Here is a 14,227-nt window from a genome sequence, read left to right on the forward strand (position 1 = left end):
ACTCAGAAACCAGCAAGTATGTTAGGTTCTTGGTTTATAAAGTAAACTAATGGTATGTTAACATACTTCTACAAGTATGCTTTCCTTCCTTGAGAATCTTAACAAGATCAATTCTAGAGACAACAGTGACCCTCAATATTAGTAAGAAAGGCCCAATGAGACAACTTGGAGAAGCATTTAAAACATCAAGGAACAAGCAAGCCTTGCTTAAAACAAGTTCTGGGCAAAATACATCCTAGCAGTTTGCATTAAACAGACTATAGTGTTCACGCTATTCACTAGAGCACATGCAAATAGGGATCGAGTCTGTCTCTCAGTTGTACACCCAGTGCCTACCCATGCTAGGCACATAATGGGCACTCGAGTAGTTGCTGAAAGGAAGGAGGGACAAATCAGAAAATTAAGTTGTTTTAGTGAAAAACAAAACTCTACCTACCTGGCTTTTAGCTGCTGCTCCAATTGATCGATTCTTAGGACCAAAAGAAATGCAAGCCCTAGGAGATAAAACAAACATTTTAGTATATTACATCCAAAATTACTGCAACATTACAGTACACCCTCAACCATACCAGGCAAGATTTCGATCTTCGCTAAAAAGCCATATATTTTAACAGTACACAGTAAGTCTATGATTTTAACCTTTATAGTATTTAGTAAAACTGTCCACGGAATGGGCTGCTTCTTAAAATAATGGGAGTCCTGTCATTTAGATGTTGACGTTTTACATGATGACCATCTGTCTAAAATACTATAGAGAGGTGAACTAGCCTAGCCTGTCTCCACTGTCTTCTAATTCTTCAAGTCTGGTGTTCAAAATCCCAACATAAAATAATGTACCCTGTATCAATTCATCAATTAAATGTTCTTTGTGTGTTGTTGTTTTTTAAATATATTTTTATTGATTTCAGAGAGGAAGGGAGAGGGAGAGATAGAAACATCCATGATAAGAGTCATTGATCGGCTGCCTCCTGCACGCCCCCTATTGGAGATCGAGCCCGCAACCAGGGCACGTGCCCTGACCCAGAATCAAACCTTGATCTCCTGGATCACAGGTCAATGCTCAACCACTGAGCCATGCCAGCCAGGCTGCTGAAAACAACTCTTGTCCTACTGTATATAAATAAAAAGTAATTTTGCTAGAACTAGCTTCCAAGGACTCTATTTCTGACAAGGAACTTCATTCCCACTTCTGAACACATTCTTCCAAATCAATTCATATACTGTCTGCTGGTTTGATTTGCTGCTTATTTTAGAAAGCAAAATTGAAACTGCTTAAAGATACAACTACTTTAAAATACTGTGCTTAAGCTTAAAGTAAGTTATATTGGAGTTGAAGCTTTTGCTATCATGACCCCCATGCATCACCCCATGTTTTTTGTTTGTTCTTTAAGTATGTTTTTATTGATTTCAGAGAAAGGAAGTGAGGGGGAAGAGAGAGAAACATCAGCGATCAGAGAGAATCATTGATCGGCTACCTCCTGCATACACCCCCACTGGGGATCAAGCCGGTAACTCAGGCATATGCCCCGGCCAAGAATCTAACTGTGACTGCCTTGTCCATAGGTTGCCACTCAACCACTGAATCAACACTGGCCAGGCACACCCTATATTTTTTATTCTAATGAATCCCTCTGGAACATTGCCCTGTGTTCCCTTTACTCTCATATATCTGTCACCTCCCTTTCCAGTAGTTGCTTTCTCTCAAGCTGTAAGGTCAAATTCACGCACACCAACTAAAAAAAATCCCAAAAGACAAAATTCTTCCCAGAGTCCATTTCCCCCACAAGCTAGTAAAGCCCTCTCCCTTCTGCTTTATTATGATGACTGCATAAATTGCCTATGTGTAGTAGCTCATTTAATCCCCACAAATACCCTTTCTTATCTCTATTTTATAGGTAACTATAAGGTATTCAGTAAATTTACCCAGGGCCCTGTAATTGGAAAGCAATGAAGTCATCATTTCTCCATTCTAGCTTGGACCTTCTCCATCCTCCCTGGAAGCCTAGTTCTTTCAACTTAGCAGAGAAAGATACAGGGCTCTGGAGCCACACTGCCTTGGTCCAAATCAGAGTATTTAGATGATCTATTAATTGAGTAGAATTGTACTTAAACTTAACTAGCCCTATGCATACTAGCAGAATGCTGGGCCTGTGTCTGTGGCCCTGTCCAACCAATGGGGTAAGAACCCCTGTGAGCCAATCTCCCAGAGCAGTTGCAGGAGGCTGTGCCCTATATAAATGTGGTTTAGCTTGAGATCTCATCAGATTTCCTCTGAACCCTAAACTCTGTGGGCCCAGAACACCTGGGCAAAGCCCGTCAAGAAGCACAGGTATCAAGCTCAGCCTTCCCGCAAATATACCAATCACTAAAATTTTTAAAAATTTTCTGAGTGCCACTTAAACATCTCTCCTATCACAGCCTATACTCCCCTTTAGGAAACTGCCCAAAGCAATCTTACCCACTCCATTCACTCTCTCCACTCCTAAGCCTACCGACTGGTAAAACTACATCTTTCTAAAAACTACCAGATCTGATTTTCTAAGGTGTATACCACCAATACCTCAATCCCAACATAACTAAAAGGCAAAGTTAATTATCTTTCATTGTTTCCTGCAGCCCTTTTTCCAAACCTCCATCTCAAAACAATTACTAGCTAGCTTCAAAAATAAAGAACATTAATGTTCACAGCTTTCCTGTATGTCCTGTTGAAGGGTGAATTTCCCATTCTACCTAGATAACTCTAGAAACAGGAGCTTCTAAGTACCTTCCCAAGAAAACCAATTAACAGCAAATAAAGCCCCGATTCCTTAAGGTCTCTCGCCATCCCAACCCCATCCCCATCTTCCAGCTGCACCTCATGCACATAGTGACCCAACCCAAGGTAAACAGTCTTCCCATTTTCCTGCTTTGCTCATGCCACTTTTGCCACTTGAAATGCTCTAGTCCCTTTTAAATCAGTCATTCTCTAAAAATATCACTTACTCTGTCTGTGAAGCCTTCCCAATCCCCCTCAAGTAAAAATTAATCGTTCCTAAAACATGCAGATGTAGAATATTTCCAACATCACAGAATGTAGTATGGTACAGAACTGCTCTAAGTAGTATTTTCTTTGAAGTCAGTTAACATTTGCACTTACTTTTAAAATCTACATCTGCCTTTTTAACAGTAATAGGAAGTGTTTCATACATCTTGAAAAGCTCAATAAAAGTTTGTATCAGTTCAAGTTATTCATCTTTTTTTTTTGGCCTATGCATACACACACTACAGGCAATTCCCAACTTCTTACAAAGCAATCAAAGGTTACTAATGGAACATCAATCTTCACCCCATAATACAGAAGCACCTCAAACAAGGCATATAATTCTTGTAAAGCATGGGGAAAGTCCACACTTTTCTTACCATATTATAGAAAATCATCAATATTGTATCACTACGTAATTCTTATATTCTAAAAATGTTCCATAACAATAAGCCAACTACTGCACCAAAGAAAGAAATTCTTAGGGGGAGGGGGGAAGTAAAGAAAGAAATCCTTTGCTTTTCCACTTGGCCATTGACTTGATTTGAACACATATGCAGTACAAAAAAAAAAAAAAAAGCTGAGTCTCTAGAATCAGACAGTCTGGGTCTGTCCAAATCCCTTCTCTGCCTTTCTAGCAGTGTGACCTCTCTGTTGCTTAACCTCTCTGAAATTCAATTCCTCATCTCTAAAATGGGGAATTATAGCACCTCCCTCATGACTGCTATAGATTAAATCTTGTTAATCCACTTATAAAGGGATTATATCAGAGGCTGGCATGTAATAAATAAAATATTAGCTACTATTATAGCTCCAGTAAAGTCCTGGTCTGAGTTTCATACAAAAATATACCTACCAGTTTGCTATGAAAGTTCTGCTTCACCTTCTCAAACTCCACTAAAATCCAGTCAGCCATCTTTAAAATCATCTACCCATGAGAAATAAAAAATACTACTTCAATTAAAAAAGAACAGTTTAATGATGATCAATATGTCCAATGGCACATATTGGACTAAAGGGTTTTCAAACTAAAAGCTTATACAAACAAACCTAATATGTAAATGTGAAGAAAAACCAAAAAGATTAAGCTGAATATTAATTAGCACCAGCACTAGAACCTAGTTGTTCTTTCTAGTGCAAGCTCACAGAAAATTAAAACACAAAGTACGAAGAAGAAAATAAAAATTACCTGTAATTCCACAACAATCTCCCACCACAGAGGGCCACTATTAGCATATAGATAAATACTTCTAATACAGGCATACCTCACTTCATAGCACTTCGTTTTATTTTACTTTACAGATGTGTTTTATACAAATTGAAGGGCCCTCCACCAGCAAAAAGATTATGATTTGCTTCATGCCGTGGTCTGGAATCCAACCACTAATATGTCCCAGGTATGCTTGTAAATATAGGTCCTAAAAAAGACTAGATAAAAAAAAACCCACTGAATTTGTTTCTCCTCAACATATCCTCTGAGAAGTCTTCAGTGGCTGAATTATTCCATCATGGAACAAATTCCCTTGTTCCACAGCTTTCATTATTGAGCCTTCATATGTCCAGCAGTGTGCTAAGCATTCTACACCTGATTCTCCCAAACACTCTGAGGGGAAAAAACTATTACTGCCTCAACTTTATAATGAAGAACTGATTCAAGGACTCAAAATCAGGACTACTGGACTCCAAATCTCATAAATGCATGCTTTAACACTGTGAACCAAACCCATTAGATTTATTCCTATTTCTATACCTTCCCTGGGACTGTCTCAATCCTTTCCTCCATGTATTCTAATTATATTTGCTCAAGTCCCACACCTGCCTTTCCTCATCACTCCATCCCCCACTGATGTAACCTCTTCTCTAAATGCAATATTTTAAGTCTGTACATAAACATTCACTGTGGTTTTGTCATTCATATTTCCAACTAGAATGATTATAGCTCTAAACAGCAGAATCATTCTTACACATCCTATACTACACACAATGCCAAGTTACTGCTGCTAAAAACTTAAGTATTCAGACACTTGCTGTTTGACATTACCTTTCCTCCATTCCAAAGTACAGGTTGACATTACTGGAAATTAATTCAAATCAAGTTCAACACTCTGTTCTTATCTTTATTTCTAGGACTCTAGTACTAGAAATAATAATCTTTTTAAGCCAGAGAATGGCACTGATCTCCCTTTCCTGGATAAGAAATACTATGACCAATTATTTATGCACATTCTGATAGGTTATTAAGAACAGCTGCTATCAGCACGGATCCTTAAAAGATAGTTTCATGTTTGTAAATGTGTGTAGAACTGCTCTCAGAATATTAGGACGGCTCTTGCTCTCCTTTCTTAAACAATTTAAGAAAATGAACTTTTCAGAGAATCAACAGTATTTACATTACCAAATAAGAGATGGTGGTAAAACTGGTTTGGAAATGGTTATTATATTAATCAGAGTATCCTCTCTGGTTACTTAGCCCCAAACTATCAAGTACCCAAAAAAACTGGTATCAAACAGAACAAATAATTCATTCTTCTGAGATACGTAGTTCCTCAAGCACAGCAAATTCCTGGGTCAATAAAACATTTGCACATTAAAAGCCATGTATTTTGGAAATGTTGGGGTGAGGGGATTGAGCAAAAAAGAAAATGAGAACTCATGGACATGGACAGTGTGGTGACGGGGGGAGAAGGCATAGAGGGGGAAAATGGGGATGTGAAAAATAAAATAAAAAATTTTTGAAAGCCACATATTTGATGAAACCCTAAAAGGCAAACTCCCAGATTTTACTGTATCAATATACAATCCCTTAATAAAGAAGATTAATAAAAACATAAAAAGGCCTGGCCAGTGTGGCTCAGGAGTTGAGCATCGACCTATGATCCAGGAGATCAAGGTTCAATTCCCGGTCAGGGCACATGCCAGGGTGGCCGGCTCAATCCCAGTAGGGGGCATGCAGGAGGCCACCAGTCAATGACTCATCATTTATGTTTCTCTCTCCCTTCCTCTCTCTGAAATCAATAAAAACGTATTTTTAAAAAAGATTTTAAAAAAAACATAAAAAGGCAATAATGCCTATACTAGCAAATACTTAGGCAGTATTTACTGTATGTTAGACATTATTCTAAACAAACTTTAGTTTAACTTCTTAATCTTCACAACCCCCAGTAGAGAAATCACTTATGTTGCTAGTATAAATTAATCGCTTAAATTTTTGTAAAGTATTCTGGCAGTATGTACTGAAACTCTAAGTATATCCTTTATCCTAACAATTTCACATCTGGAAATCTATCAAACAAAAATAAAAGTATTCGATACAGAAAACTACTTGTTGAGCCCTGGCCGGGTAGCTCAGTTGATTGGAGGACTGTCCCATACACGAAAAGGCTGCAGATTCAATTCCTGGCCAAGGAACATACATGTCCAGGTTGCAGGTTCCATCCCAGGTCAGGGTGCATATGGGAGGCAGCCAATCAATGTTTTTCTCTCTCCCTCTCCCTTCCTCTCTCTCTAAAATCGATAAAAACATACCCTCAGATGAGCAATTAAAAAAACACCAAAACCTACTTGTTAAAAAACTATTTGTAATAAGAAACAATCTGAGTGAAGAAAACATGTTATAGCCATAACACAGAATTACACATTTAAGGAGGCAAGTTCCTATTTTACTGAAAGATGTCTAAAATAGTAATACAACAATAAACTGTTTAGCGTACTCACAACTGTAAATCTACTTTTGCCCCACCCTGTACAAGTGAAAGAAGTTACAAAATACAATATGATCCTATTTGTTTACACACACACTGTATATTAGTGGAAATCTAGAAAAAGGTATGCAAGGAGAGAAAGTAACTAGAGAAGAAACCTAATTCTAACACTTTATAGTGTTTTATTATTACAGCAAACAAGTATTTTGTTAAGTCAGTTAGAAAAAAACAAATTTTAGTTTAGGAAACATATTTAGAACCTAATGGCAAAGTTCCTGAAGACCATTTCTACCAATTTTGTATGCAAGGTTGTATTTTAGTTCTTGATTTTAAGAAACTACTTTCATAACCAATACAATTAGACATGAGGAGAAATGGTCTGAGAAGTCTAAAGCTTTAGTTAACAAATCAGCCTTCTTTTTATTTTTTTTATGTTTTTATTGATTTTAGAGAAAGAAGGAAGAGGGAGAAATTGATGTGAGAGAAACATCAATCAGCTGCCCCCCGCAAAATCGAGCCTGCAACCCAGGCATGTGCCCTGACCAGGAATCAAACTGGTGACTCCCTGGTGTAAAGAACGACGCTCAACCAACTGAGCCACACCAGCCAGGGCAGCCTTCTTTTTCTTTAAATCCAACTTATTCTGCTGCTCTTCTTAGATCTACATGACATGTAAAGACATTCACTTCAGAGAAATAATTTTCTTGCACAAATAAGGTATCAGCGGTTACTCTGCCAGTCACCCAGAAACTATACCTATGTTCAGCTCTTGCTCTCTGAAGGGTGGTTATTAATAATTTCATCTCACCCTAGCCAGTTTGCTCAGTGGTTAGAGCGCTGGCCTGCGGCTGAAGGGTCCTGGGTTCGATTCCGGCCAGGGGCACATAACTAGGTTGCAGGCTCGATCCCTGGCAACCAATCAATGTGTTTCTTTCACATCCATGTTTCTCTTTCTCTCTCCCCCCACCCCTCCTTCCACTCTCTGAAAAGCAATGGAAAAAATATACTTCGATGAGGATTAAAAAAAAATTCTTTTTTAAATAGTTTCATCTCACCCCACCAGGCGTGGCTCAGCGGTTGAGCGTGTCAATCTAGGATCCAGGAGTTCACGGTTCAATTCCCGGTCAGGGCACATGCCCGAGTTGCAGGCTCAATCCCCAGTCCCGGGCGTGCAGGAGGCATCCAATCAATGACTCTCTCATCACTGATGTTTCTCTCTCCCCCTCTCCCTTCCTCTCTCTGAAATCAATATATATTTAAGGATAATAATAATTTCACCTCTTCAAATTCCTAATATGTTACTTCATTAGGAACTAAGTCCATGAAAATGACAATATAAATTCATGCCTTATGACCCAGCAATTCTGAGTATATATCCAAAAAAACCCAAAACACTCCTATGTTCATTGCAGCATTACTTACAATAGCCAAGCTATGGAAGCAACTCAAGTGCCCATTAATAGACAAGTGGATAAAAAAGCTGTGGTATACATATACAATGGAATATTACTCCACCATAAAAAAGACCGAAATCTTACCATTTGCAACAACACGGATGAACTTAGAGGGTATTATTATGCAAAGTGAAATAAGTCAGTGAGAGAAAGACATATACCATGTGGTATCACTTATACGTGGAATCTAAGGAACAAAATAAACTAACAAAATTCAAACAGGCTCATAGATAAAGACAACAGAGGAGAAGGGGGTGGGGGGCTGGGTGAAAAAAGGTGAAGGGATTAAGTACAAATTGGTAGTTACAAAACAGTCACAGGGACATAAAGCATAGGGAACATAATCAATAATATTGTAATAACTACGTATGGTGCCAGGTGGGTACTGGAAATATCAGGGGGAGCACTTTGTCAAGTGTATGACTAACCACTGTGCTATACAACTGAATCCAATGTAAATATTAAATGTGAACTGTAAAAAAAATTTTTTTCATAAGTAACTCATTTCTACCCTATAAATTGTTCATTTTGGCAAGTATGGCTCAATTAACTTCTCTACTGTTTGACAGTCCACAAATTTCATTGCAAAAAACCTTTATGGCTATACCCTTTCTACTGTTTCTACTGTAATAATCCAACTAAATATAAAAATAGGCTTTCCATATTTCCAAGCTGACAGTCAAAAAAACATCAACATGGGCACTCCTAATTTAGAACTCCACAGTTTATCTCAAAGCCACCCACACATCTCTCCCATGCCACCACACTAAACATGAACTCCCAACATGTACAAAATATTACAAGAACCTCCTAAGTTATCACCCTGCTTCTTCTCTTGCCCTTCTCAAATTCATTCTCCACAAAAAAGTTAATCACTTTTTAAAAATATGTTAGATCACTTCCCACTGCACCTAAAAATCCATGATTTACAAAACTTTGCCATAATCTAGTCTGCCCTGCCTAACTCCTCCCAGATTCATCTCACACCATTCTCTCAAGTAGCTCAAGAGCAGCTATGATCCTCTAAGCCTGTCAAATGTGCCAAGCTCTTCTTGCAACAGGTCGTCCTCACTTGCTATTCCTTCTGCCTGGAACAGCTCTCCCTCAGACCCAGAACTTCCATGGTAAATTCCTGCTCAACCTCCAGGTACCAACCTATATGGCGCTTCTTAAAGAGCACCTTCCATCTCCACCCCACATACAATTTAAATTAGGTCCTTGTGTTATCATACTTTCCCATCTGGACCTTTACCACAGTTAGTAATTACATATATTTGTTTAGCATCCAGCTTTTCCATTAGCCACGTCCATGATGGGAGGAACCTGTTTATTTGTTCATCAGATCACCTCCAGTGGTTAGCACAACCGCTGGCATAATGGAGGCATTAAGTATTTGCTAAAATGAAGGAAACCTAAATTTGGTGGGAAAGCAAGCTGTCTCTTCTGGGTAAGACTCAATTAGCTCCTCAAAACCTGAATCCAAATGCTACTACCCCCACTATTTGAAATGAGGCACTTCCATCATAGCCAACTCTCTGGAATCTGAATCTCATTTCCACTCACACTAAAACAAACATCACACAGTCTCTGTGTACCTCTGAGGTATAAAATCATTCTTCCAGAACCACTATAAAGATCAACCCTTCTGCTCCCACCTTCTACTTAGCCAGACCAACACAGCAATCTAATCTAATCAAAATCACAGATCAGCCCTGGCTGGTGCTGCTCAGTGGCAGGACATTGACCCAAACACCAAAGGGTCTCTGGTTTGATTACCAGAGGGCACTTACCTGGATTGCAGGTTTGATCCCCAGTGGGGTCAGGTGCGTTCCAGAGGCAGCCAATCGATGTATCTCTCTCACACTGGTATGTGTGTGTGTGTGTGTGTGCCTATTTCTCCCACCCTCCCTCCCACTCTCTAAAAAAAAGAATCAATGGAAAAATTTATCCTTGGGTGAGGATTTAAAAAAAAAAAAAAATCACAGATCAAAAAAATTACTTGTGCATATTCCTGAGCAATATAAAGGAAAATATTGGGAAAACATACAAGGAAAATTTAAAAGATATTTTCTTATAACAATTTCAAGGTGTATCTGGTCACCCATCACTTAGTCTTTGAGGCAAATTTAATTGCAATCTGGAAACATTCTTTTTTTCTGCTTCTAATAATGAAATTTATGGTAAAAATCTATAAAAATTAGAGTTTAAGCCCTGGCTGGTGAGGCTGTTGGTTGGAGCATCCTCCTGTACACCAAAAAGGTTGCAGGTTCGATTCTGGTCAGGGCACATACCTAGGTCTCAGGTTCGATCCCCAGTAGGGGTGTGGACGGGTGGTAACCGACCAATGTTTCTCTCACATCCATATTTTTCTCTCTCTCAAAACCAGTAAAAACATATCCTAAGGTGAGGATTTAAAAAAAAAAAAAAAAGCATCACAAAAATGAGGATGAAAACCACACCTCTGAACAGATGCCCATGACCAGCCACACTGAGAACCTACCAAATAATAGCTTAAAAAATTTTGTCCAAGAAAAAAACAATGGATTGAAAGGTATCTCTATGAACTCAGAGTAGTCTCTTACTCTAACCAAGGAAAGACCTGACTGAGTCACGATTTTTCTAGAACTGTGTCTATACTGGTCCCATAACCTACGATAGGTTCTGGATGCCAAAATAAGCCCGAGGCATTCATGAACAATTGTGGCTAACACCCTGGTTGGAATGTATTACTGTGAAAAGTGGGTACGTACAGAATAGCAGAAAATGACCCAATATGGTTCAATACACTGAAACGATGTGAAAAAACAAAGTGAATGCAGAAGTGTCAAGAAGGCATCGATTTTATTAAATCTTTTCCTGATATCTGTCCGTACCACCCCAAGCTTGAGATCTCTGCTCCATCCCGAGCTTGAGCCTCAGGTTCTCCGGCACCCTCGCTTCCGGGCGCCAACCCGCCCCCGCTCACGTGGGACTCCGGCCGCTCCAACGCCTAGCCGCCGGCAGACGCCAGAACCCGTTCAACTTTTATTAAGTGCCTGCTGTGTGCAAAGCTACGAATTCTGTGTTAGGCTCAGTAAGAGTCAGTACGCCCTGGGCCTGGTCTCTGCCCGCTGAGAGACGATCTCGGTCCGTTCTACATGCCAGGCATGCCTTCCCTCCAGCTCCTACTCGTGCCCTCCGCTGGTGCGAGTACCCGGTTCAAGGCCTTCGCTCAGTCGGCGGGCCACCGGGAAAAGGCCTCGCCCCTGGCGCACACCCACACGGCGGGTCGCGGCCACTAGTGACCTGGCACCCAGTGGGGGGACACTACCCACCAGGCCTTTAGCTGGGAACGGAGATGACTCCCCGTCCCGGGTTCCCCAGCCGCGAGGGTCCTGGAACAGAGCAATTGCTACCTCCCCATCCCCCAGTGCACGCGGCCGGCCTGGCCCACACTTACGGCGTGCAGCGGTCGCTGTACTCATTAGCTATGGTCTCGATGCCACCGGCGCGTGCCACAGCAACGTAGCAGCTTTGGAAGCCCAGGTCTATGCCCACCACCGACATGGCGCCGGCTACAGCTCAGGCTCGAGCCCGGGTCCGGCCGGCGAGACAGGACACGGACCCCGGCGGGACTGGCGCGCGGAGAGCGGACCGCGTAGGCCGGGGGACCGGTGCTAGCGGAGGACGTCGGGTTGTCCACGCGAGCGCCTAGGTCCTCGGAAATGGAGCCGCTGCAGAGCGCGCTGCTCAGCCCGGCTCCGGCTCAGCGGCCGCAGAGAGGGCGCCGGGTAGCGGGGGCGGAGAAGATCTCGAAAGATCTCGTTGCGACGAGAGTGAAGCTGCAGAGCGAGAACTGCGAAGGAAAGAAATGTTCTCGCGAGATCTCGGCTCAGACGCTTTTCCTTTTGAGGTCCCGCCCCAGTCACGTATCAGCAGACGTCAGGTCCAGGCGAGAGAACCTGGGAAGGTGGAAAGTGGTTGGGAGGCGGAGCCAGCCAATGGAACTTGCGCGCAGAATCCGCCGCAGCTCTTTCCACTTAGGCAAAGAACAGCGGAACACCTCCTCCTCCAAAAGAAAGGCGAGCGGACTGGAGGCAAAGTATTGAGGAAGTGCCTTTGGCCTACTTCCGCCGTTTTCTTTATATCCAAAGCAGCTTCCGGCGGTGGGACTTTCTGCGCCCCACCTTGTGTTGGGCACCTAAAATGGGAGCGCGAACTAATCTTCAAAGTAAGAGGCCTCTCCTACTCCCTTCGGAGTAGGTTGGCCCGTAGAGGAGAAGGCAGCTGTTGGAACACGGCCCCAAATGGGTCCGTAAGTCGAGCTACGTCAGAGTCAAAAACAGCGCCCTCTTTGGCGGAGGGTAGGAATCCGCTCTCAACCCCACCGCCTTGGGTTTGTCTTGTTTTGTTTTCCTTAAGCCTCGCCGCACCGTTTTCTACACCACTCCTGTCCTTAGATCAGACTGAGAGGCCTACAGGACTTAAAACCTTTTAATCCCCAACATATTCCAAGCACCTGTCCTGAGCTGGATGCGAGGGACACAGATGATAAACGACCTAGGTCCATTCAGACCGGCCAGTAGAGAGGATTACATGAAGCCAATGAATCTTTCTAATACTGATGCAGACTGTCTTCCAATCACTAGCTGCTGAGCAAGCGGGAAATGGAAAGGGTACCTCTGCCAGGCTTGCTTGCCCTCCCGTCTCTGAAGCTGGCAGAATATTAGCCACTCTCAAGACGTGATCCTGGGAGGATGAAACTAATGAATCTTAATTTAAGGGCCTCTCACTTGCAGGAGCATCTGGGAGAGCAGCGATTTGCTGAGAGTTAGGGAGTGTTCCAGGTGCGGAGGGGAAGGCAGCTTGCGATCAGAAAGCAGTTCTGAGTAATAAGCATGTCTGGTAAATTGCTTGATAAGATTCAAAAGAAGGGGAAACTGAATCCCCAAGTCTCCAGTTATTTGTGGTGATTTCTTGTTCTAAATATTTACTTTTGTGATTCTATTTTTTTAAGGGCCCCCAACACACAAAGTTTTGGGTGTTGTTGTTTTTTTAAGTTAGGTTAACCTTGACCTTCCTTCCTCCGTCTCCTATTTTTCTCCTACCTAGGGGGATATCAATAACACCAACGACAATACTGGCCTTAATTATGGCAGTCTGTCTCCGTTAGTCTGCTCTAGGTTATTAAGCACTGAGCAAACAGAGGCCAGGCCCTAGGCTGAAGAGTCTAATCCACCTAAAAGAACACTGCACCTGGTTTACAGACTCTGTCTGTGCCTTCCGTCTTGTGGGAGTCCTCCCCTGCCTTTAACTAAACTGGCAAAAAGCACACCCATATCTCTTTATGTTCCAGTTTCATATCTACTTGCCTTATTTGCCTTGGCACTGCTTTCAGTTTAAAATACCATCAACCCTATCAATCTTTTTAAGGATTTGTTCTTCTCAAAATAAAACATTAACATCAGCCACAGAGAGTACTCATCCTGCTATAAATAGTTTCCTGGATCCCTCAAACTTATAGCTCAAGAGGCTATTCTGGGATATTTAAATAAATGAAGTCAGAAAGAGTTATTTAAGAATTCTGAAGAATCTTATTGCCAAGTTTCCAAGAATCACAATTGTGAAGCAATGAAGTTGCCAAAATAATGTTGGAGGCACTGTGCTTGAAGCACACTTCTTTTCATTCACCAGAGTATCTTGAGTATTTTAGAAGAAGGAAGTTGTTAAATGCGGTTCTTTGGTACAACCATTACATTTAGTTCCAAGCAATCAGGAAGGTGTTTGTTTGTTGTTTTAAAAATATAGTATTCATAGGCTACTCGCCATGAGACAAAAGGTTCTCAGCTGGGAACTCAGTCATCCTGCCAAGTGTCCTGTGAAATACTGTCCTAATACTCTGAAGCAGCTTCTGCAATTCTTCACTTCAGGAGGAAGCTAAAAGCTCAGATAATAGTGTTTTCTGGTCTCCCTGATGTCATAGTCAGTGGACCAGTGCCCTTAATTAAATCGGCACTCCTATTTTACATTCTAAAACTCTAATCACTCAATGATGATTACTATATCCTACCTCA

General features: G+C 41.6%; 1 protein-coding gene across 1 annotated transcript in view; it reads right to left on the minus strand.

Moving 5' to 3' along the window:
- HSPA4 (heat shock protein family A (Hsp70) member 4) overlaps nucleotides 1-12,034 on the minus strand; it is a 42,207-nt gene extending 30,173 nt beyond the window's left edge. Inside the window, exons 1-2 of the mRNA XM_081134223.1 lie at nucleotides 11,614-12,034; nucleotides 437-494 (exon numbers count right to left, since the gene is read on the minus strand). Of these exons, the coding sequence (XP_080990349.1) occupies nucleotides 437-494; nucleotides 11,614-11,720 (165 nt within the window). The 5' untranslated portion in view covers nucleotides 11,721-12,034. The remainder of the gene's footprint in view (nucleotides 1-436; nucleotides 495-11,613) is intronic.
- Between the last annotated feature and the right edge of the window lie 2,193 nt (nucleotides 12,035-14,227).

Source organism: Miniopterus schreibersii (genome assembly GCF_964146895.1).
Source record: "Miniopterus schreibersii genome assembly, chromosome: 4".
NCBI lineage: Eukaryota > Metazoa > Chordata > Mammalia > Chiroptera > Miniopteridae > Miniopterus > Miniopterus schreibersii.